Here is a 26556-nt window from a genome sequence, read left to right as displayed (position 1 = left end):
TGGAGGGGGGATGGTTTATACCAACCTGAGGTCGTGACATACCAGCTACCAACATTTGTTTTTATTTTCTGGCTTTCCAGGAAATTAATAAACAAATAAATAATCAAGTCCACAAAAAAAACCCCACAACAAACCCAAACCAAAACAAACCCCCAACCAAAACCAGAAAAGAAACAACAACAATAAAAACAGAAAAGGGAGTGAAATAACTTCTATCTAGAGTATTAGACAAATCAACCTGCTGTGTTGAAAATGTGCATGTTTTCCTCAGGGATGACTATAGGTTTTAATTCCAGAAAGCAGTACTGATTTACCTCTTTCAAACTGCAGACCTGTAAATAACATAACAATTGAGGTAACAAACTGAAAAGTGGATCATTTTTTTCATTTTTCAAGTCAGCTTCATGAGGGTGTTACTGGATTCTTAATATCAGAGAAAAGTATCTTCACAGTAAATAATTACTTTGGCAGTGAAAATACAAGATATTGTTGAGATCAACTTCAAAGCCAGGTAAACATATGAAGATATAATTCTGTTTGTGCCTGTGTAATTTTTAGATATTTTTTTTTTCTTTTAATATGAAGGGTTACACTTCAGTATATGGACCAAAGATACTGTGTGTATCTCCACAATTCTGTTAAGGTCAGATTGTATAACGGTACCAGATCTAACCGTGTCAGTAAGATCAGTTCAAAGCATTCAAAAGGATCTATGTGCTGGGTTTGCTAAAATCAAGAACAGAGACTGACAGTTTTGAAGCATCTTTTGTGGTTTTGTGTCTTTTGATTTCTTAACCCGTAAATTCACTCATTTCATGGCTTTTGTTTTGTTTTCCCTTGACTTCAGCTATGACTTTTTAAGACCTTATTTGCTGCTCTGTTTCAAGGCTGAGATAAAGGGTCTTTGATAAGGTTTGTGATATAAATCAAGGGATTTTTCTATGGGTGAATATAGCTTTTTCCCACTTTTGAAAATTTCAGGAGGAACTTTGTAAAAGAGGTGGGTTTTGTTGTTGTTGGTTTTTGGGTGTTTTTTTTCCTTTGTCTAGATCTCCTTTACAGTGGGAAGAAAAAACATTTTGTCACTCAAAATATGTGCTACAGCCTTCAGTGTTTGAATGGTACTAAATCCAAGGAGCACAAATGCTTAGAATGCCCAGCAGTGGTGCCAAATAACTTAGTGTTGTGGTTATTTTTTCCTCATTTTAACAAACACTCTCCCCATAGATGTCATAGGCAGCATTCTTCTGTAAATCTTCTAAGAATATAGTTTGGGAGGTGGTCTAATAGAAAAGATATCTATCTCATTGCATGAATTACTGTTCATACTGTTCTTTAATGACTATTATTTCATGGCATTTTTTTCTAACTTATAGTGTCTTCCACTTTTAGTGCCAATTACAGTCGTTAATAGCAGTGTTAGTTATATGCCACTTTTTGTAATACATTGCTATTAAAATCTTATGACCTCATAGTATTTTCCATTACTCAGTATCTTGAAAGGAGGAGATTTCAAGTACATCTATAGGAAAATAGTGTATTAATATAGTAATGTCCAGAAAATCCCATCTCTGGTCCTATTGTAGAGCGGCATAGCTAGAAAGTGAGCTGATCTCAAAGGCAAATACTTGGAAACACATTCATATATGTATAAAGTGTGCCCTTTGGTAAAACATATTTCCTCCCTATATTGGCACCAAAATCTCATCTCCAATAAAGCAGGGGAATGAAAAGTGACTGGCCTGCCGAAGGGGAAGAAACTGTGGGATAGTCATCAGGATGATTGGATCTTCAGGGACTGGCTGTCACGCAGGCTGCAGCATCTGCACATACAAGACTTCTCCTGATTCCGAGGGAAACATTTATGACAAATACAGCAGGCTTACCCCCTCCTTTCTCATTTTTACCTCAAGAGGGTACAATATGTTCATTAAGATTAAAGGGAATGTCTCATTTTGCCATTAGGTATCTTAGATTGTTCATAGCAAAAAGATAGAATGAATGTTTTTAATGCTCATTTAGCTTTGAAAATTGCATCACTATCTAGGCAATGAAAAATAATGGTCTCCATTCACAGTCAACAATGCACAAAGAAAAGTTAATTTCTGCAAAATGACTGTCATTTCACATTGCCAAATTGAACTTATACCTGTTTCTTGGATGAATAGTTCCACTGCTGGAAAACATGGCTGGTGATTTTATACCGCATCATCTATTTTACATTCCTGGTTCTACTTAGAAATAATTTTCAGAAGTTAAAATTATAGATATCCAAACCTCTCGTAAACTGAAATGATAGAGACTGCACATCAATAGAGTTACACATTCAAACATGGCACTAGTTCACTTACTGTATTCAACAGCAGAGTTCGGAGGAATTTGAAGTGTTTATGTTTATACAGTTTATCATTTTATTTGACAAGGTATTAGAGGCAGTTTGCTGAATATATGTGTTTGTTCTTTGAATGTACTTGAAGCATGCATTTGGGAATTTTCTTTTGAAGCTTGGAAAATAAGGAGGCAAGTGGCTGTAGGAATTTGCCCATTTTTCCTTCTTATAAGCATTTCTTAGAATATTTTCTTCTATTCCTAATTTTGTTAATCTTTAAATTATCTAACAGCATATTTGTTCATGAGCTTTTTAATGTATGGTCTGAAGGAGTCTCTGTCTAGTGAGTCACACATGTGCTTTCTATAGGCTTTTTATGGATATCATTTCTATTGATAGAACCAGCTGCTGGATCCAAAATTTTACCTGTCACTCAGCATTGTCTGTGCTCACATTAACCTGCACTGTCACTGGTTTTAGCAGTGTTTAAAGTTTCTCCTAGCTATAGCTGGGCATGAAATGGGATTGTACAACCTGTGATTTGTATTTATTTTAAGTTTGGCTTTTGGGGGTTTTTAGATTCAGTGCTTCACTGGAATAAAGCCAAACCTTCCATTAAAACAGATTAAATAGTTTTGTTACCTCCCAGCTGTGGTGGACAGTTATCACAGACTGTCTGATAAGCTAAGAATTGCCAAACAGCCAAAACAATATTTGTTTTTTTCCAGCATTTGAACCTCTTGGTGATAGGACTCAGTGTAAGATTTTTTCATTCAGATCAAGTCTATTGTATATTGAGGTTTGGTCTTAAGGAAAAAAACAATTCTTTGGTTGATGGGTAGGGTTTTCTCAAGAATGTAAGAAAAGCAAGGTCAAGTTACTGTTCCAGTGAGGTTTCTTTGTTCTCAATTTAATCATTTGGGCCCAGGATTACTTTAATCTGTGACAGAAAAAACTAAAAATTAAGGAAGGCATAATATAAAAATTCCATAAACATAACCTAAATATAGTTGTCATTATTAAAAAGCCCAAGAAATTACTTATTATACATACTTGCAGGTTTTGTTTAAGGGTTTCCATTCCCCTCTTCTCCTATCTTGTATATAATGTCCAGTGTTATATACCTCTCTTGAATAATAAAATTTGTTTATTCCTGTTAATGTGATTAAAGTAGCTGTTTCACTTAACTGATTTTGCTTCTAATATTGCTTATGTTAAATTCTCATCAGTTCAATTTTTAATGTTTATGTGAATGTTGGTGTGACTTTTGGGAAAAAATTTCTTCTATGTCCAATTAATTTCTTGCTCCAAAGCAGTGTAACTAGTATGTTCTCTCAGCACATGAACTGAAAGTCTCATTTACTGAGTGACGACACTGAGCACCTTTTGAAAATGCTTCATTACTATTCAAATGTCCCTTTGCAATAAAGCTAGTGTAACTGTAAAAATCAAATGCTTAAATCATCAAGAGTTAATTAATAGCCACTGTTCATATCAAGATGGGTCCAGATTATTCTGTGCATATCTTTGCTTCTGCAAGTTACTGTTTTGAAATATCAGATAACTGAGCATCCATACACTGACCCATAACTTTGTTCCTCTTTCGTTCAATTTAGAAATTTTGTTATGAATGTTTGCCACCAGAGTGCTGTTAGTTTGGTTTCCAATAAAGCACCATTTAGATGTTTTGGGATTGGGGACAGAAAACCCATTTAGTATATCAAAAATTTTCTATAAAAAACCCAGTATGACTGTAAAAGCTACACCAAACAGAAAGGAAAATAACTGAAGGGAAAGAAATCAATTTTCTTTCCAGCATCCTGTAAAATGCTGTTTGTTGGGTAACAATGTTATAATCAGGATATGGTGTGAGGAAAAGGCTAATATAAAATGGCACTTTTTGATTGTCCAGGTCTCCAGGGAATGATTTGTACTAGGAAAGCCACCTTGACTGTGGATTATAATTTTTAAATTGTAAATACTATTGGAACACAAGAATTAATTTTTTTTTCTACCTATCTCGCAGGTCTGACAGTGGAGGTATTGACAGTTATCCCAAATATGGAATGGAAGTAGTAACAAAACTGGGTTTTGTTATTTTTATTATAAATTATTATTTTCAGCATCAGAAATACTTGATGCTGAATGATTTTGTGAGAATAAAAGTATAGGTTATTTTCAAACAGAATTTACAGAAATTTTCAGTAAATTAATTGAGTCTCTGGCAAGTAAATTCAGTCACTCTGTGTTGGTGTTTTCAGGTACAGGAAATTAATTGATGTAATTGTGTTGTGTTGTTGGGTTCCAAAAACTATAGTTCAGTAGAAAACAAAAATTCCATCCCTGCTTCTTATTTCCATATTTTATGTTCATGATACTGCATTTATAAAGAATCCACCACGGTTTTTTTTAAATTAAATCACATAAACAAATAATCTGGAGTAATGCACATTGCAGAATTGAATTTTAACTTTATAGAGCTTCTATCTGCAGGCAAGATTTCCAGGAAATGAGGGGTAGTTAGCCAGAGCGGTATAGTTTCATTTGGGGGACTCCTACTCTGAATATATATTTCATTAACATACTGCAAGGAATGGCAGGAGAAGCTACAGAAGTAACAATAGCAATAAACCCAAATTTTGTACTGGAATAGCTGTAGCAAAAAATGGTTTGCAGGTATGATGTAGTGCCAAAGAGGCAGCAGAGTCATATCAGGTGTTTATGTTAGTAATGCAAATGTTGCAGAGCCAGGCGTGGTGATGGCTCCTTCTGATGACATCTGTCATGCCTCAGGAAAACCAGAGAAAATTATTCACAGTAGTGTCTACAGATTAGCTGTCCAAAGTAGTAGTACTCTACTGCATGTAAAAGCAAAACTGAAGGCACTGTAAGGGCATCTAAAAAGTCGCTCTGAATCCAAATAGACTTTTTAAGAATTATAAGCCTATCCACTACAAGTATAATGCTATGTGATATATTGTGTTAAATATTTTGACCAGATTGTACGATTATCTTAGGCACTGAGCTCAAGAATAATGTGCTTGGATTTTATGTACTTGATCACTGGCAAGGATTAATCTAGTGTTCCTAAAATACAATTTAAGATCACTCTGCAATATGTACAAAATTCAGATGACTTTTAAAAAACTTGAGAAGGCAACTCAAGCATCCCTATTTAGGCATCTCTATCTTTCTCTGTCAGCTGCTCTTAAAATTAATGGACATGTAAGGCACCTGAATTTAAACAACAGGAACGGTATTGGTATAACATTTGACTTAACTGCCTAGTTGACTCTTGGTTTTCATTCCTTTCTTAGCTGCTTGGATCTTTTTGAGTCCTCTTCCCACATCTTTGATAAACATGAAAAACCTCATGTTTGGAGGGAGTGGGAGGGAAGAAGCGTGGATGCTGAAGATGGGATGACCAGAATTGGATAATGAGAGCTGAGCACAAGGTCCACATGCCATAGTGATTCATGTGATTGCATTATAACAGCTCATAATAACCAAGCTCTGTCATTCTTAATAGGCCCAATTTTCTATTTAGATGTTTTTAAAGCATCTCCTCATTGTGCAGTTGTTTTAGTGAAATGATCATAATAACTCTTGAGATATTTCTCCTGAGTTATTAAAGTTAATTTAGAATACAGCAATGTGAACAAATAAATCAAACTCAGTCTAATTAGCGTTACTTACTACTTATATTGGATAGTGTCTATATGTCCCACTGAGGTACTGAGTTTTCATAGTGCCATGCATGATGTAAACAATCTAAATAAAGCATGTGTGCATTATCCTGACAATTAGATTTCACAGTGCCCCAGGACAACTTTTTACAATCCCTTAAGCAAATCTTAATCTATTTTATCTCCTCCATGGAGAACATTCAAGATGAATTAGACATGCCTTCAGAAAACAAAGATCTAGTTATGAATTCCTGTGAGGAAGGTTAGAATCATGGCTTGAACATGAAACTGAGACACAGGAGACCTGTGTTTCTCACAGTTCTGATTCAGATTTTCTTTATGACTCTGCTCAAGCCTGTCTTGAAGGCATTTACCAGGTTGATGTTACATCACCTGATTATCAGGTGCTGGGTTCAGAGAGAAGCAAATGTGAGCTGCTCAGTGAGGGAAATCAGGAGACAGTAGGGCACCCACGCACAGTGACCTTGCTGGCAAAGGCGAGGTCCCACAGCACCAAATCATAAAGACCACAGGTCTGCGATGGTAGCCAGGTGCAACTCATATTTCAGATTAGTAGACAAATCCAGATGTAACGTCAAACCAGGAAGTCAAGCCACAGCATCAGGGTCAGGGTCTGTTTCAGTGGTGGCATTCAGGTTAGTCCGTTAGTCTCCAGCAAGACTCTAATGAAAAGGGAGGTCCAAGGTTGCTTTATCTTGACACCAAATCCACAGGTCAATGTTCAGATAACCAAAATATATGGCCTTCCAAAGTCAGGGCTCATTTAGCGTAAGTGTATTTCCTGAGTGAAGCGGCACGGACCTTCACTGCTCACCACCCTTTTCACAGTAGACTGATCTAAGTTACAAAGTTGCATTTCGAGCATGAGTAGCTAAAGCTCTAGAGCCTGTGTGTGATGAGGGTACACTGACGTGAGACAGCGTGCTGTCCAGGTTTAACACAAAGCTCAGAATGGAAGATATCCACTAGAGAAGTAATTTGGTGCTGACCAGAAAATGCTAAGCTTATGACTGAATTCTCTCTGTCTCTTAAGTAAGTAAAGTCAAGAATTTAGCAAAGCACTAATTTCAGTCACCTCTTATTTATCTGAGATGAATTAAGCAAACCTGAGTTTCTTCTGAACCCTATGTTTATGTATTGCGCCTGTTGTCAAATAGGTATTCAGAAATGGGTTTGGTCCTACTTTTCCTCCTGAACAGTTCAGGTTTTGAGTGATAGCCCTGAATCCTGATGGATATTCTCATCCAAGCTGAGGAAGTTGTGGTTTGTAATTCCTTCATGTGGGGATCCCCTCTTCAGAGAGGGACCTGATTTCACACAGACCTTCCTAATTCAAGTGCTCAAAACGTTAGATCAATAGTTTAATAGGCAGTGTTAGACTGCTAGGTGGGGCAGGGCAGGACAGGGCAAGGCAAGGCAAGGCAAGGCAAAGGCAACTTCAGATGCCTTTAATGAGGGGACCAGTCTGGTCAGTAAGCATAGCTACAGCTTGAGTTTTCTGAGGAGCTTGTGTACTAATCTGTCTAATTTCTCAATTTTATTTGAGCTAAAATATAAAGAAAGCACTGAGATGCTTTGATTGGAACAATTCTGGGAAGGCACATGGAGAAATTTGTACATGTCTGGTAAATGTCTGTAAAAATGAGGGCTGTCTGCAAGCATTTTCTCCATATCTACTGTTTGGCAGGATATGGCTTTAGTCTGGATCTATTATTTAGGTTTCACTAGCCACTTCCATATTATTAATGATGCAGGATTGAATGCCAGACTGATTCACAGTTCTCTCTGTTTTACTTTGTTTCTGGTTGACTCTGAAAGTTCTTCAAGAATCTGTTTCATATGATTAAAAAATTTTGTTGATAATAAAATGCAATAGAGATCTGTTTCTAGTCTCCTACAAAACGCTGTGATTAGAAACATATTGGTTTGCATGCTTCATTGTGCTTCCTCACTGTGTGGCTTTTATACATGAAATCTTCTCCCTCCATGCCTGAAAATTATATGACCTTTCAATATCCTGCATATCTTAGGTCACATCTTTCTAGATTTCTGAATGATAGGATTTAGTTCTTATTTCCCTAGAGATAAGAAAATGGCTGTTTTTCCTTTGCTTCAGTTTACTAATTTGGGGAAGCAGTCGTTCCAACTTTGCTCTTTATCACACCAAGCAATGTAATGTTGAGAGAATATTTTTATCAATTCCCTACTAATGATTTTTATGTCTGTTTTCCCCCTTACTGATCTCTTTTCCTCTGTCAAGTTGTCTCTGTCTTTTAATATCATTTTAATAGTTCTTAGTGGATATTCAGTCATCAGTAAACTTGATAAATAAAAATATATATGATCTCCCTCTCTCAGGTTTATTTTTTTCTCCAGTGATAGCCATCACCATTCCTATCTTTGGAGCTCACTACCTTAACATTACCTTTCGTCTCACTCTCTTTTTCTCTTGTTATCAGCTGGAATCACCAGCACAGACACTTTTACCAGGCAACTTTGTGATCAAAACATGCTTGTTTCTGCACCTTCCCCACTCAGTCAATCTAAAATAGTGTTCCAGGTAGCCTTGCCACCTCAGTATTACTATGGTTTTCACCTCTATGTTTGTAGCATTAAAACTCATGTATTTAAATGCCAACTCATTCCACTCATACATCAGCCTCCATCTTCTGTCTTGCTTTATGCTGAGTCTTTATTTTCCTTCAGAAGTACTTTATGACAAGGCAAGAGTTGCTAAGTGAGACCTTAGCCTTAGTATCTTGAGTGCACAGCAATACTAAGAGGAATGGAAAAAATAAAGTTCTTTCAGAAACGCAAAGTACCTTGGATGAGGCTCTAGGTCTCTTTGTTCGTGTCTTCATCTTCTTCAATATCACTTCCTGATGAATGAATTGTCTTCTTGTTGATGAAGTACAGCCTCCTACCATGTTTTTGTTTAAACCATTGTTCTGAAGAAAAAGCATATTTCAGGAAGCATGAGAACACATATTCTTATAACTCCTCACAAAAATTCCTTACATCTTCTCTAGTTTAACTGGGTTTTCTTTAAACTCATGATTCGTATCTGCAATTTTAAAAGTGATTTTGTTCTTTACCTTCCACATTGGTGAGCTGCAAAAAGCTCTGTTGATCTTAATTGTGCATTAATAGTAAGCAAACTGTAACAATAATTAAAAATTATAAAAATGCTAAGGTTTTTTTGTTCAAGTAGCATCTTGAAGATGGCCAAATTCTATGATGCCGTAGCCATATATATATACGGTAACTCTTTCTCAGGGAGTAATTTTTAAGGTTCCATAATATTATTTTAAGACGGATTTATCATCCGTAACAGAAATTCTTAATGCTCTATACATTGTTTGAGCTTTTAGGTTTTTATTTTGTGATTTTATTTCCATACCTGGAAAAAGGAAAGGTTTGGAAAAAGAAAAACTGTAATCTTATGATTCACCTATTTTAATTTTATCAAGATAGATTTTTTTATCTTAACAAATGTGCAATCAGAAACTACTCAAGCGAATGTGTATGCATGTGGGATTTTTCATGAGTCTTTGAAAAAACAAATCCCAAGTGGTTCCTGAAATGCAGAATTTGTTACTAAACAACAAAAGTACACAAAACCAAAGTGAAGCACTTGCCTCTGCCTATGAAGTCCTAATTTTTCTTAAATTACATAAGTAGGAGAAGAGATCTGAGGTTTTGTTACATGCATCCTGATTACTGTCTGAAGCCATGCTGCTGTCTAACTCATCTTGAGAATTATACTGGTCATATTATTGATATGGTGGCATGCTGCTGCCATTTTGTCCAAGCTCTTGGGAGCATATTAAGACATCATAGTTATTTGACTGTGTGTTTACTTATTCTCCATATTGTTTAAAGAATTTCAGTGGCTTGAGCTCAGAATAGAAATGAGTTCACTAATTCCCAAAAATTCTTATCACTGATTAGTGTATTATTTTACAACCAAAAGGGTAACAGATACTTCTCTTCCCCATTGCATTGCCTATGGGATACAGAAGGGAAATATTCAGTGATCGCTGTTAAAATAGCTTCATGATTAATCTAAAACATTATTCTTAACTTCTAAACAGTGAGCCCATTTAAGGAGCAGATTACTTGACATGAAAGGAAGAACTCATGTAGAACTCATGCCTGATTAATGAAAACATCTATGAAATGCCTACTTCTACTTCTGCCTATACCAGTAGTGAGTCTTGCTGACGAAAGCTTGACTAGCCAGAGGGCAGCTGCTGTGGGCTGATGCACTTCAGGGGTGCAAGTACAGAGCAAGCTTCCAGGGACCTCCCTCTCTTGCCTGTCCATGGAACAGTAGGGCATAACAAGGTTTGAATTTAAGAAGGCATCTAGTCACAGAACTAGTAGATCTGTTAAGTTATAATTTCTTGGGAATGTATTTCTGAGTGCTTTTTGGTGCTGGTTCACTGCAGGATTTCATTACTATTATTTGCAGAAGGAAAATTACCTGATTGTTCTTCTTATATTCTTATAAGAGGATGTCACTTCACCACCATCCTTCTTTTATACATAATCTTATGAGTGGTAAGAGGTGGATTTATCTTTGTACTGATTTTAAAGGAGATTGTTAAGCCTTCTCAGATGCAGAGCAAATCTGAAGGCTCACAATTTGATCTCCTTGAAAACAGGGTTTCACCATTTGTTTTTGTTTGAGATTGTCTTTAAAATGAGGGAGCTTAAGTAGATAGAACATATCTGTTACAAGTATCATATTCAATATGTCCACCTTGTTCTTTGGTGATGAGCTAGGCAAGACTTTATTCCCCAGGTATCCAGCATGAGCTGACTTAAATAGGCTTATTTATTCTATAAAAAACCCCAACATTTTTTACAATAAATCTTAACTGCATAAAGATGATTTTAATTGGATCTTTGCAAGAGAGGTGTTTGCAGAAATATTCACTCTTCTGAATTTTAACAAAAAATCCTTTTGTATTCTTAATTCTGTACATGTGACAGCAGCAATTTTATTCATTACTGGTTTGCCCAGAAATACATTTAGCAGTAGCTGTCCCAGAGGGGCAGTTTAATATCTTCTGTCTGAAAAATCAAACCTGTTGCATGATGAACTCAAGTTTACTAAACGCTGAATAATATATGTCTAGTGTGCTGTCAATGGACAAGTCAAAAGAGGACAGGAAAAGAGCAAATGATGTTGCTAATATGCATAGCCATTCTCTGTTGTCTGGGACTGAAATTCAATCAAATTCAGAGTTCTGCTTTCTTGTTTTGACAGTGAGGGTTAAGCAGAAGCTGACATCTTATGCTAATCCCATAGATTTCTGTATCCGGGTTTTCAATGCCGTCAAGGCACTAATGCCTTTTAAAACAAATAATTCCCATTCCTCTGTATCTTAAATGATTGTAAATTAGGGATCAACACAGTTACTGTGCTGTAAAGCACAACAAACCCAGAATGTTACCTCTTATGAGAAAGGAAAATCAGAATCAGTAGTGTATCTTCTCTGGGAAATTCAGGCTCAGATTTTGAGCATCTTCTCTGAAGTTTTTGGTTCAGTCTTTGATAAGGATAGAGATCGTCTGTTTGATTTGGCTTGCACTGTAATTTTAAAACCTAAATCTGTACTGTAAGAGCTGAAATTGAATTTTGGCCATGAGGAAACATACAGCCATTTTTTCTGTCATGTCTTTCATTGTATCTTATTTCCTGTTCTAAAGTGGTTAATACTATTCAAGGGGACGGTTCTGAAATCTTACCAGTTTTTGTTCAACACAGGAGGCTAATGGGTGGATAATAAAGTGAAGAGGAAGATGATTCATGCCACTTATTTGGTTGCTCTATCTTTTATTCAGCAACTCAGATCAGTCAGATAGCTACTAGAAGTTGCACTATGTATGCAGCTTATAACTCATTCTGGGTCATAGGGATACTAGCCATACATTTAATTTTTTCTGTTCTAGTCCATGATCTACAAGGACTAACACACAAGAACTACACAGCCCTTATTTGACTCAGAGTTTTCTTGACACATTAATTAAACTTTTATGCTGCTCCAAATAACTTCTTTAAATAACTTCCCATACTACTCTGTGTAATCAACTCATCTGGATAGATGTGCAAAATTCTCCATTACTATCAGTTTGGAGTTAATCACTTCCAAAGATATTTTATTTTACTCAGCAGGTAAGAACTTAGTAGTTGCCAGTTCTGAAATTTTCAGTAGACAGGTACTGAAGAAGTTGTCTGCAACTGCAGCATGAAAATGAAATAAAAACAAAATGAGATGCATTTGTAAAGGATATTAAAATTAATCCATTAGCGGTCAAAGCAATCACTAAATTGATTAGACTAGACTACTTAAATAGATTTTTCTGAATCAATAATTATTATGGAGTCATCAAATATGTATGTGTTCTTAAGTGTAATTGAACTGCTGTAATTTATACCAGTGTGCATCAAAAGAATGCTCAACAAATTCTGAAAAGAAGGGCTGTTTCTGCTGTGTACCAGCTTACAGCTTCCATCTGGGGCATTTGAATTTCACCTGAAAGGTTCAGAACTATGATGGTGTCATTTATAACCTTTATTCGTGGATGAAAAAAGGTTATATTCAGCCTCCTGCATTCTTCCGATGTTGAATACAGTCCAGTACCATGGATGACATTCTTTTTTCTACTTTTTTTTTTTTTTTTTTTTTTTTTAACATTTGGGAATCTCATTAAAATTGTAATTGAAAGCCACGAGAAAGGCTGTTCAGAGGATGAAAGAATGCAACATATTCTGCACCCTGAACATATTTCTGTATATTCAGACTTCCTATCTCCAAGCTTTTTCCCACCTAATGCCCTCTGGGTTGCTTTATCGTTTCAGATTCGTGATGGTTAAAGTCAAAATCAAAGAATTTTTCCAAATCAATGCAGGGTCTATGTCTTGGTTTGTTGGGTGGGGGTTTTGTTTGTTTTTTTTTAATAACTTGAAATAGCATAGAAATTTCCATAATACAAATAAATAACAATGACAATTTTCCATATTGGAAAAGTTTTAATTAATTGTGTCTACAGTAGAGCATGTACAGACTATAAGAATGATCTGAGGAGTGGCCAGGCTGGTTACTTGCCAACATTATATGATTTCTGTGCATGCATAAAGAAGCTAAGATACTTCTGCCACAGTGCTTGTAAATGTCCTCATTGGCTAGTGTTATGTCTTGAGTTCAGGAGTGGTTTGATTTTTGTTGTTTTTTTTTTTAATATGCAACTTCTGTTTTCTTTCCAAATTAGAAGACAAATTGCTTGTGTGGCAGTTGCAGAATTTAATAATTTGGGTTCCAGTATTTGGAGCATCATTTTTTAATACACCTTTAACATAACAAGGATACAATAAAGCACAGAGTGAATAGCATGTAATTCTGTCTTATTGTCTATGTATAAGAAAATGACATTTGAGTTTCTGACATGTGAAGGGCCCAGCACCTGAATTATACACAGTCTCCTCTAAAAGGCCTGTTGAATTTCATGCTCACAGTAAATAATCATTTCACGCTGCTGATTAAAACTGAGTTAGAGAACAACAAAGCTACATTTCACAATAGAAATACAGCTGGTCATGCTCGAGGATTTCTTTGAAATAAATTGTAGACTAATATTTAATAAGAATATTAGATTTTTTAAAAAAATAAAATACCTGTGGCACTGCAGAGTTGATAACTGTTTCATCTATCCACCTGGCCATGTTGACAGACAGAACTAATAATAATCTGTGTGGAACTTTAAGAGGTAGACTTTGCAGGACATGGAGCAGGCATTCTGGAAAATGTTTCAATTACTGGGTTTTGTGTGTACTCTCTCTGTCTATACAGAGATCCAAAATCTCCAGGATGTTAAGGTTGTTTTTTTGTATGAAATTAAATAGACACTCTTGTTAGATTGCGAATAGAAAATCTTCTCTGAACCACGAGTGGAAATATGTAGAATCATTGAATCACTTCAAGTTGGTAGAGACCTACATTGCCCAATATAAAAGAAAATATATTTATTGCATATAAGCCATGAGACAAATATTTAGGTTTTATGTTTAGGTTTTGTGTTATTCATCACCTAAATATCAACAAATATTTTGGAATCTGGGATTCTAAGTAGTGCTTATTTACCATGATGAATGGCCTTATTTAAAATACAGAGATAGACACTGTCTGGAGCGGTACTATCTTGGACCCTCACCATTTATCCAGTCCTAAAGTGGTTTTCTGCTTTGCGGAGTGAATTCCATTGAATAACATTGATTTCCTATTTCAATAAAGGGAACTGTCATCTGAAAGGTGGATAAAATATTAAGGCTTTACTAGGTGATTAGATAGATACATAGATACACAGAGAAATACCGTGCAAATAAAAACCTCAATATTGTCCTATACAGGGTGTATTTAATTTTGAAAACCAAATAACTGTGAGTTTAATTTTATTTATGGAGAAAATAAAATTATTTTTAGATTTTAAAAACTAGGGGAGAAATCTATTTTTATGATGTTAATATATTCTGTATAACTACCATTGATTGCATGTGAAAACATGCAATCCGTGTTATGCCCCAGTAATTCTGAAACACCTGAACTCTCTCTCCACACACCACCTGAAAATTCGGAAGACTAAGGATCCCTTTAGGGCTGGGAATATATTTGCCAATTTCAGCCCTCAGGGCCTTGTAACTAGCATTGGAAATCCGTGATGAGAGTTTTATAATGGAAACCCTGAAATAACCTGAAGTACCACCTCACTAATGTGGTTCTATAATACATAACCAGTCTAATTTGAAACTAAGGGTCAGTTATCAAGGAATACATTTGTAGAATTAATATTGTTAACCTCTTAATTTTCCTCTTCTCCTGGATTTGAGTTACAGTTTCCTTTCAAATAAAATCCACTGATGAGACACCTAATGGTTTTCTACTTTAATTTTGCTGTTCTGATTGTTTTTACAGCTATCCAGCATTGTCTTTATATTTAACCCCCTTGCAGTGAAATCATTATGCAGATCAAAGTATAGTCCTGGTGTCCGAACTCTTCCAACTACATTAGCTTCTTCATAAATTGATTAGGGAGAGCATTGCACAGGAAATGGCTATCAACATGGCTTATATTAAGAATGGAGCTAGTGCTCCAAATGTGTTGTTTCTCATCTTTCTGAGTGTACGTAAACACTTGCAGCCCTGTCAGTTCCTTAAAAGTACTTTGAGTCTTACTAGGCACAGACAGTGTTGCCATGGAGTCATACTTAGATTTCACAGCAAAGCTGAAACTGATTTCCAGATGATAGTTAAGTTAGAAAACAGAGGGAAAATAAAAACGAGTAAACAAAATTCCAAACTGCCTGTTATATTACCTTTGATACCTTTTTCTTCTGTCTTTCCATATCTGTTACAGATCTACTAGTGATGTTGTTTGGTGGATTGGGGTTTTTTTAGATGGAAAAAATATAATTAAGAATTCAGAATGGGGATTATTCTTTCAAGGAAAAGATATCAAATGCTATACTACGTTACTCTAATTTGTGTGGAAACAACAAGGTCTTTTAATATGTGAATCTCCTTAATGGGTCTATCTTGAAATTGTGCCTGTGTAGGGGATAAAAGCTCTGATATTGCTTCATTAGGCTGCATCTTGCAGTTATGTTTCCCAAAGCAATTTGCAGCATCGTCTTCCTTTCATTGTCACATTTGATCATTTTAGAATTTGCTCAGAAGAATGACGATGTCCTTATGTGTGAATTTCAGGGTATAAACCAGTACATTCAATATTCTCTGTTAAGAAACTTAATCAGAATTTGGCTGACAAATGATACGATCAATGCCACACGATTAATCCGTAGTAGAACTGCATAATAAGCAGAAGATTAAACTTTCTGTGCCAATTGATGTCCTATAAATTCCTGCTCTACTTGAAATGTGTTATTAAACATTTTTGTTATTACTCTGCTGCTATCATCATACAATGCTTTAAAGTATGAAACACAATTTTATTTGATTTTGTGATTTCTCTCACTAGTGGCTAGCATTCAGAAGCTTCCTGCTGCATCTGTTTTAACTGACATCAATTTCCCCATGAAAGGAAGGAAAGGAATGGTTGATTGGGCACGAAACTCAGAAGACAGGGTTGTCATTCCTAAAAATATCTTCACACCTATGTCAACAGGTAAAAAAAAGCATATACTTGTGTAATTTTGTGTTAAACAAGGCAACAAGGAATCTTTTCTTATAGAACAACTGTAAGCTACAGAAATGGTTATTTTATCCATCTTCAAAAGAAATCCAGTACCTACAGATTATCCCAGAAGGAAATAATGGAGCTTAGTTTTGGCACCTTGAACAAAACTGCTACAGAAATCCTACACTGAAGAGCACAAGGCTTAGTTATTGTGCACAGGATTGTACCTGTGGTGATATGAGGTGAGCTGAAGTGCAGCTCTGCTGAAATCCATAAACATGCTCCACTCTGACATATTGGGTCATTACAATAGGTCACTTACCTTTTTACCAACGAATGCTCAGGAGGCAAACTACCATGGCTTCAGACACAATTTACAAATACTGTTGCAGTGCAGATTTTCTTTTAAATGTGGTTTTCAGTGGTCTAGATTTTTTAATATATTCCTGACAGTGCTACATCTTTATGACACATTTCCAGGATATAATTCTGGTCTATTTAAACTAAAATTTCTACTACAAGGAAAAATTATATTCACAGTTTTCAATGCTGATGAATGTTTGGGAAAGAGAGTTTAAAATTATTATTTTCCTTACTCTTTTCAGAACTAGATGAATCAACTGTATTTGTACTTGGAGCAGTCCTATACAAAAATTTGGAACTTATTTTGCCCACTTTGAGGTAAGAATTTTCATAAATACCATATGAATTAAACTATTTTGGGATCATAACTACACTACAAGACTGTATGCATATTGGTATTATTGCATTTTTTTCCTATTATTTAAAATATATACTTTTTTTGTCTTTCCTTCACACAGTCATTTGGACTCAGATTGGCTTAGTTTATATTTTATGTCATCCATATTAAGTTTAATTACAGAAACATTTGATTAGAAGTAATTCACACTAGCATGTATTAATGCTCAGGCCATTCATACTTGTGTTTCAATGTACTTTTTGTCCAGTTAGAACAAGTGATCTAGTAATGACATCATAACTTGATGTCTGCAGAAGTCTCTAGTGCTAGTTTTCCAAGGTTTTTTTCAGCATCAGCTGCATACAGAAGGGACAGCAGAGCTAGAGAGGAACCATTTTTGGCATGCATGTGCCTGAACAGCTGTGGTATGTCAGCTATGGAGGCCATACACATATATAAAGAAATAGGATGGTGTCTTGTTTCACATTTTCCTTTCTGTACTTGATAACAGACAATTTGGAAATAAACATTTCACCCCCTCTTCTCAAATTACTGTTTAAGATCACGTCATGGTCCATTAATAAATACTCTTATTTCACATGATCCTGTATACCATTGGTCTACTTGTATCCTTTTACGGTAAAAGAAATGGTTGCAGAATGTGTCACAATAGCTGCTAATGAATTCACTGATTAGAAAGGAAAGTAATCAGGAAGCCACGAGATCACGTTTCCCTACTCTATTTAACCAAAACTTCAGGATTTGAAACTAAGGATGGGAAAACAGCAGGGTTTTTTCCAAAATCCATTTGAAAACAAACAAAAAACCTTAGTCCCAAGAAAAGAAAAAAGCACTTCCCATAAACACTACACTGCCTTGTGCAGTGAGTAGCTGCAATGTTGAGGACAGAAATCTGAGGTGGAGTGCAGGTTCAAACAGTCATGTCCTGGCAGACACCTGGAAGCCTCAAATGTACTGTTGAGAGCTGTCTATGCTTAAGGCATGGTATAAATGACAGCTCATCCACTTCTGAAATGTCACTAAGCACTTTCCATTTCTTGAGCCAGTTCCTGAAATTAGCCAGGAAGGAAGAGACATTTGTGAGAAATACTTTTTGTTCTCTTCTCCCATATTCAAAGAAACAATAGCCAAGTGGCTATTGTAGTCGTTCTTGGCAGACCTTGGAGACAATATGCCAATCCTAGGAAAGCGTCAAGGTGGCCATGTACCTTTCAGACCTTTATACTGTAAGCCACAATCTATGACCACATCTTTTCAGCTCTCATAGATCAATAGTTTTAATTTACAGAAAACAAGAGTTAACTTTGAATGCTGCATATTTGCTTATATAGAAAGGTTTTTAGTATCTTTAGTTCATCGATTAGAAAAGGAAGGATGAAAAGGATTTTTAGGCCTTACTAGATTTTTCCTGGAATCAATAGCATCCCAAGTAGCAGGAATAGGGATATAAAAGTGCAGCAACTTAAGTATTACAGACTAACAGAAAGTGCATCTTTCTTTACAAATCCTTTTGCTTTTGTCTGCTCTGTATTCAGCTGGTTACTGATTTACACACCAAATGTGACCATTTCTCTGTAAAAAGTTTTTGTGAGCTTCTGAAGCAAAATGGTCTAATAATCTGTGTATTCACAACTGAAGTCTTTAGAAATTCAAATACGAAGATACCCTACTTTGGCTCTCAGTGTGTTCAGTATTCTCAGCTGCCCAAGAAAAGGGAACAAGTACTATTACATTCTTTTATGTATGTGAATAAGGAATAAAAGTTTTTATTTAACCCATGATGTAAAACTGTAACACGTATTTCCAGGTACCTCTGGTTTCTTCTTTGTTCAGAATATAGCACCCCAGTACTTCCCTGTAATTCTTTAATGTTTTTAATGAAGTTATACTGAATCTTCTACAGCTTAAATCTCTTACCTCATCAGGAAGGTCACAGTCAAAATTTGATCTCATGGGTTGGAAGGAAACTTCAGAGGTCATTGAAGTCCATCTCACCTGCCAGGGGCAGGGACATCTTCCATTAGGTCATGTTGCTCAAAGCCCCATCCAACCGGACCTTGCACGCTTGCAGGAAGGAAGCATCCACAGCTTCTCTGTGCAACCTGTTCCACTTACCACACTTGTCATTAAAAATTTCTTGCCTATGTCCAGTCAGAATCTACCCTCTTTCAGTTTAAAACCATTGCACCTTGTCATGACACTGTAGGCCTTGGTAGAATAACTTTTTCTGTCTTTCTCATAACCCCCCTTTAAGTATTGAAAGGCCATAATATGTTCTTTCAGGACCCTTCTCCAGGCTGAGCAACTTTAACTGTCTCAGCCTGTCTTCAGAGGAGAGGTGCTCCAGCCCTCTGAGCATCTCTCTGGCATCCTGTGGACTTGCTCGAACAGGTCCATGTCTATCTTGTACTGCAAACCCTCAAGCTGGATACAGTACCTCAGGTAGGATCTGACAAGAGTGGAGTGGCAGAATCACCTGCCTTGACCTACTGGCCAAGCTTCTTTTGATGTAGCCCAGAATACAGTTAGCAGTCTGGTCCGTGATCACACATTGCTGTGTCATGTCCAATTTTTGATCCACCAGTATCGTCAAGTCCTTCTCCAGAGGACTGCTCTCAATCCCTTTATTCCCCAGTCTGTACCGATATTTGGGATAGCTTTAACCCATGCTCAGGACCTACTTCTCAAGCCTGTCAGGGTCCCTCTGAAAGTTATCCCTTCCCTCCAGTGTATCCACTGCACCATCAAGTTTAGTGTGATCTGCAAACTTGATGCCGGTGCACTCAAACCCACCATCTATGTCATTGATGAAAATACTAAATACTATTGAATGCATTTTGATGCATTCAAACCATTATAATGTTCATTCAGATTAAATTCCGAATGGGAAAAAAGCTGCAACTGTGTTCAGCGTAAATTTGTTGAGCTATTAGACTCTGCAAAAATTAGATCTACTTAAAGGAATCTTTATGATGGGATGATTTATCATTTACCTTCATTCAGGTGCATGAATGAATTAAAGGTTTCAATTACCTCTGTATATTTGAAATGGTTTATTTTTGTTTCCCTATTTTTTCAATGAATAATCATTTTACATGGGCTTCTATTAATTATTATTTTTATTAATTTAACTGCAATAAGCATTATTGTGATAACCATTTTAGTGCTGAACATAGTGAAATGCTTCATCACAATAGCATGTTGTATAGATGTGGTGGGTTGACCCTGGATGGAGGTTTCATAGAATCATAGAAGAGACCTTAAAAATCATTTAGTTCCACCCCCCCTGCCATGGGCAGAGACACCTTCACTAGACCAGGCTGCTCAAGGACCCATCCAACCCGGCCTTGAACACCTTCAGGGAGGGAGCATCCACCACTTCCCTAGGCAAACCTGTTCCAGTGCTTCACCACCCTCTTGGTGAAGAATTTTGTCCTCTTATCCAAGCTAAATATCCAACCCTTCCAATTTCAAATAATTCCTCCACATCCCATGACTCCCTGACCTTCTAAAAAGTGCCTCCCCAGCTTTCTTGTAGGCTCCTTTCAAGTACTGGAAGGCCACTGTAAGATCTCCCCAGAGCCTTCTCTTCTCCAGGCTGAACAACCCCAACTGTCTCAGCCTCTCTTCATAGGAGAGGTGCTCCAGACCTCTAATCATTTTCGTGGCCTTTCTCTGGACCCGTTTCAACAGTTCCATGTCCTTCTTATGTTGAGGACTCCAGAGCTGGACACAATACTCCAGGTGGGGTCTCATGAGAGCGAAGTAGAGGGGCAGAATCACCTCCCTCGACCTGATGGCCACACTCCTTTTGATGCAGCCCAGGATGCGGTTGGCCCTCTAGGCGGCAAGCAGACATTGTTGGCTCATGTCGAGCTTCTCATCCACCAGCTACCCTAAGTCCTTCTCTGCAGAGCTGCTCTTTCTCCTTCCTCACTCCTTCCTCTGGCGGCAAAAAGCTGCTGCTCAAGATTTGATTTCCTCTCTTAACTCTGTTATCCCAGAGGCGCTACCACTGTCGTTGATTGGCTCAGCCTTGGTCAGCAGCGGGTCTGGCCTTAAGCTGGCTGGTATTAGCTCTGTCAGACCTAAAATAAGCTTCTAGCAGAAGCCACAGAAGCCACCCCTGCAGCACTGCCCCCCCTTCCCAAAACCTTGCTGTACAAACCCATAACAATGGAGCAAACATGGTAAAAATGTGAACAGAGGCTACATCATCTAGGTTTTATATGATACTTAGAGGTGTGGTAACTATACACAATGTATGAATGAAAAAAAAAAACCATTCTGGACAAGTATCTTATGCGATACTGTTCTGAATAAAATGACAGTTAACAAAATACATTAAAGACGGGAGTAAAGATAAACAAAACAATAAACCAAGGTAAAATAAGTAAAATGGGCTTTTGCTTGAGCCAAGAGGCCACAAAATTTACAACCTGACAGCCTGATAAAAGAGGTGATTTCTGTTGTCTGCAGTTAAATATCCAGAAAGCTTTACTACTTCCCATGTGATTTCAGTCCCTGGCTTTACAGAGGTTAGGGTGACTAAAGTATTTGATTGCGTGACACTTGCATTTTGTAGTTTTCAGAAGAACAAAGGTTACACACAGTCCCATACCTTCTTTAACATCAGCACTAAAAGGTGTGCAAGCTTCTGCATCATCACAAGGAAATTCTCTTTTTAAAATAAACAAACAAATAAATAAAAGATTTCTCAGTATATCTTTAGGGAAAACCTTTCAAAGCACCTAATCACTGAATCCCCATCTGGTGCATCACAGGTGTTCTGTGAGTAAAATGAGGATTTCATTATCTAGGACAGCCTACACAATATATTTCACAAACACAAAAATTAGCTGCATTTTACCATATGGGCTTTTTTTTTCTTGTTTTTACTCGCATAGAGCGTGTTAAAAGTAGCATTGTAAACACAGTGTGAAATGATAACTTGGCAATTAAATTAATATAGAACTTTTTGGACAGTGTGTTTAATTCTAGTAGTACATGGATATTATTCAAAGAATTTTGCCAAAATTATTTAAACATGAGTTTAGGGAAAAGAAGATATAAGCACTTTATTCATCCTTTTAAAAATAAAGGTTTGTTTTGGCTTTTTTATTTTTGCATGCACAAGTGAATAAGCTTGTTCTGATTCGATTTCCTAACATACATTGCTGCATTGCACTTTTCTTGTACTCTCATATGGATTTTTTAAAGTCCTATATTGAAATATCAAATATTTTGAGCACTATAGGCTGAATATCATTTCCATAGCTCTTACATCCCTAAGCACATTTATGTTATTGTTAGGTTCACAGAAAATTGATTCTTGGTATAATACTCATCTAAAATATATTACATATAATTCATCTCCTGGGCACTTTAAAGGAATACATTGCATATCATCATACTATAATATAGTTTTTAACTTCTCCTTTAACAAAGAACAAAGAAAGAATCCATTGTTTTGCTGTAGCAAACATTTTTTTCCTGTTTCTTAAACAACCACCATACTTTTCCTGCTGTAATTTCCTGCACTGAAATGTTCTCTTTCACCATTCAAACCATAATTCCTAAGCCCCTCCTTCAGGTGCTGTACAGCCAAAAAGGCCCTGAAACTTCCTTAGGTCAGCTTTGTGAGACTGAGGATGGAGTACCTCCGACAGGCTATTACTGCTATAGCATCTGTAGAGTTTCTGGAATGTATACAACATTTATACATTGAACTATAACTTCTTCCACGCTGTCTTGAGATAACAAAATGCCTTATTCATAAGTTTTCCTGAGCAACGTAGAGTCATTCTCTAAAGAAAAGAAAACCTGAATAGAATCAGTATGTGTACCCTTCTATAAAAGAATACCCTCAAAACGTATACCCAGACAGAAAAAGACTTTAGAAATAACTATTTTATGAGAGGGTCAGAAAGACATATAATCCACCTCCTGGAGTGTTTTGTAGAAGCTGATTATTTGAATTCCTGAATAACTGTTCTCAGCACTAAGCTGTTGTTTTAAAAATTACTTTCAACAAAAATATCAATGGCACTGCATCAGTTGTTTTGAGGGAAATTCTTGTGATTACAATGCTTTGAGCTTTAATTCAGTGGTTTCTTAGTGTGGTACGTGAGTTTAGAATATACTTGCCAGATTGCGTTCTTCCAGGGACAGTATAAACAGTTATATATGAGATATGCAACTATGCATTCAGCCCAGACAGGACAGCCATGAGTGATGCACATTTCGTTTCACTGCAGTATAGCCAGTTATATTTACTTTCTGGTGAAAGTCTGCTAGGGGCTCTTGGCAACGTTAAGTGGATTGGGAGGGCTTTAATTAGAACAAGGCAGAATGTATCAAGGTTACAATCTAGGCACTTTAAGTGCTCTTTTGGATCTCAGAATTGTACCAAAATTAGATACAAGGAAACATATCTCAATCATGAAGACTGACTGTGATCAAATACTTAAGTATTGGTATTTACTATAGCTTATGTTAGTTTCAAAAATGGGAAATATCTTTTAAAAGCTAGTACACTATTTCCACCTGTCACAACCTGTTAGAGAAATCAGTTTTGTGGTTATTTAGGGGTTTGTTTGCTGTTTTGTTGGGTTTTTTTTAATTATGTCTTTCTTGGGAACATTTATAGATACTCAGCTACTGTATGTACAGTACAGTACTTTCACTATTGCCCCACTACAGAACACACTCAAAGTTTGTTGAGCTTTAAGTATTAGTCTCATAGAGAGATATGTTTTCATCAACAATTCGTGACTTTAAAATGAAACTGAAGGGAAGAAATAGGAATTAAATCAAATAGAAAGTCACTTCCATTATATTTTCATTATGTGGTTTGGCTAAGGAAAATTGGAGTAGAATTCACATCTTGCCCCAGAAGAATAATTTCATTCCTTGTGCCGAGTAAAGTGCCCGCTGAGTTAAGTTTCTATTACTGTAGCCATGGCAATTCCTGTTACAATGATCCAGCAAAATGGAATCCACTCCTAAATACCATTTCCTTAGAGAAAATAAACAATTAAACAAAACCAAAAGAATATTTATACTGTCTATTACAATTACATCTAAACTTAGAATTTTCTTCTTTGATAACCTCTACCTGTGAATATGTCTTTCTGTGAGGTTCTACATTTTTTTATGTGAGACCAGCAGAAGGTGTTGAAAGCAGCATTACATACAAAGGAAATGGCATAATGATGATCAGAAACAGTCAGGCTGCTAACTGATGGTTGTTCTCAGCCTGACAGGGTCGTAGGAAGAAAGGATCTCAGACATGAACATCATGTCAGGATGTCATTATGCCTGTACAAGCATAAACTTGTCAATACTACGTCTGTCCTAGAAAGGGAGCTACAATACACACACGTTTTACGTGAAAGAAGAGATTGACGATGAACCAGAGAAATTAACAGAAAATTATTATTTTTAATAACTTGGTACCATAACATGAGACCAAATCTAATCTCATATATATGGGGAAAAAAGAAGTCTTTCTGGGATTTCAGTCAGGGTGAAACTATGATTTATATTTTAAAAAGTATTTATACTATGAAATTGCTTCCTCATATACCAAATACAATGGTTTTCAAAAATTGTAAATACGTAGGTTTTTTCATGAGCACAGAATTAACAGATGTGTAGAATCTCCTATTACACTCATCCATCTTCACAATTTTAGTGTTAACAGTCAGAAACAAAGTCCAACGCAGCACTTGGGAAGAAAAATTACGGTCTCTTATAAAACATAGTGGGTCTACATTGAAAGAAGCAAAGAATATGCCTTCAAATATTGGCAGAATGTTTGTGTCATCAATGCACCTTTCTAATTAATAAACTGCTTATTAAAGAATGGCACTTCTGTCACCATTGTTGTTCTTCAATCTGTAGTGTCTCAATTATGATTGGCAATGAGTGAATGTTTTCACTACTTCCAAACATATTTATTTTCTCCTGGAATATTTATTGACTAAAGTAATGGGAAATACCCATTCTTGTTTAAAGATAAAATCAGAAACTTCGTTTAATATCATATTAAGTTAAATGATTCATTTTTACATGTGGTTTGTAAGTTAAATGGTTCATTTTTACATGTGGTTTGTTGGATTTTTTTCCCAGGAATTTTACAGTTGTTAATTCAAAAATCATTGTTGTTACTATACGACCTGAACCCAAAACTACGGATTCTTTCTTGGAGATAGAACTGGCTCATCTGTCTAATGTAAGTACAAGGGTAGTTGATATGCTCCTCCCAGGCAATTTATTATATTGTATCAGAGAAATAAGTGTGTCTGTTTGAACTATCAGGTAATAAAACCCAGTTTAACAGCAAAAACTTAAGACCAGGGACAGTCTAACATACTTCAAAGGGAATGTGTACGTTTAATGGATGTGTATATGCAAAACAAAATTAATTGCTGTTCCATGAGTTTTAAGCTTTCTTTTAAATGTCAATTTCTACCAAAAAATCTCCATACTATCAATACTGCTTTGATAGTACAATTGAAAAAGTAGCATTGTGCTGAATGGTTACCCTTTTTCATCCCTGCATAGGATATATATGTACATAGTTTACCAGGCCTTTTCTTCTTCCCTTTCATTATTTTATACTCAAAAGGCAGGTTTTACCTAACCTGTTGTAGCAGAGTTTGAAAAAAATTCTCTGTTTCTAATTTAGCCTACAATTCTCATAAATGTTTGAGGTGGTTTTGTGTAATTATATTTAATTCTGTATTTTTCAGACTTTAATCTCATATCAAAAGTTTCATCTCAGGGAAAGAAAGGGATTGTTTGTCTAGCTGTATTAAAAATATTGTTTTTCTTTCTACTGTCAGTAATCTACCAGCAGTCACAGGGTAAATAAGAGATAAATTTTGTAGGGAAATGTTTGTCATGTACAATATTGAGGAAATAATGTTCAATAGCAAGCATAGGAGTAATTTACGTGAAGGCATGGCATATAAACTTTTTATGTTACTAAGTGTTAAAGTTTACTTTAAATAAAGTAATAAAGAGACAATTAGAGGAGATAGAGCTACTAGTAAATTAGTAGATAGCATTGTTATGCCAAGCACTGCACAGCTGTAATTTTTTGTTATGAACAGTAGTGCACATGGTCATATAGGTACAAGTCAGCTGAAGGAGTTCCAGATATTTTGGTCAGTAGTGTCTCTGGGCAAAAGCACGAAGAACACCCTTTGAACTCTTTGGTTTACATTTCACTTGAGGTCAGAAGCAGCTGAACATTTTGCCATAAGTGGTCATTATGACCCACCATTCAGTTCCCAGAAAAATGATACTACATAGAACACCTCACTGACATTTGCTGCAGAATCAAACAGGAAAAAAAAAGAAAGGAATAGAGGAATATAAACTGAGCTTGTTGCCCCAAAAGTGTAGTTATTACCCGGTGGGCAGTACACCAATATGCACACAGAGCAGAGGTATTTGGTTTATTCCATGTCTCTGCAGAGATGGGTCCACAAAGCTAGCTCGCTACACACGTAGTTTACAACCTAGCTATCATGTTACAAAATTAGAAAAACCCACCTACATTTACACTAATTGGTTAGTAATTACTGCAT

At 36.2% G+C, this 26556-nt stretch overlaps 1 protein-coding gene across 1 annotated transcript in view; it reads left to right on the top strand.

Moving 5' to 3' along the window:
* Nucleotides 1–26556, top strand: part of ADGRB3 (adhesion G protein-coupled receptor B3) — a gene marked incomplete at its 5' end in the record, with an annotated part of 463681 nt that overhangs the window by 243978 nt on the left and 193147 nt on the right. The window contains 3 exons of the mRNA XM_084262372.1: nucleotides 16078–16224; nucleotides 16842–16917; nucleotides 25091–25193. Of these exons, the coding sequence (XP_084118498.1) occupies nucleotides 16078–16224; nucleotides 16842–16917; nucleotides 25091–25193 (326 nt within the window). The remainder of the gene's footprint in view (nucleotides 1–16077; nucleotides 16225–16841; nucleotides 16918–25090; nucleotides 25194–26556) is intronic.

This window comes from Gallinula chloropus (genome assembly GCF_964237585.1).
Source record: "Gallinula chloropus genome assembly, chromosome: 3".
Lineage (NCBI taxonomy): Eukaryota > Metazoa > Chordata > Aves > Gruiformes > Rallidae > Gallinula > Gallinula chloropus.
The sequence above is the reverse complement of the archived record's forward strand: the minus strand, read 5'-3'. Positions and strand labels throughout refer to the sequence as shown.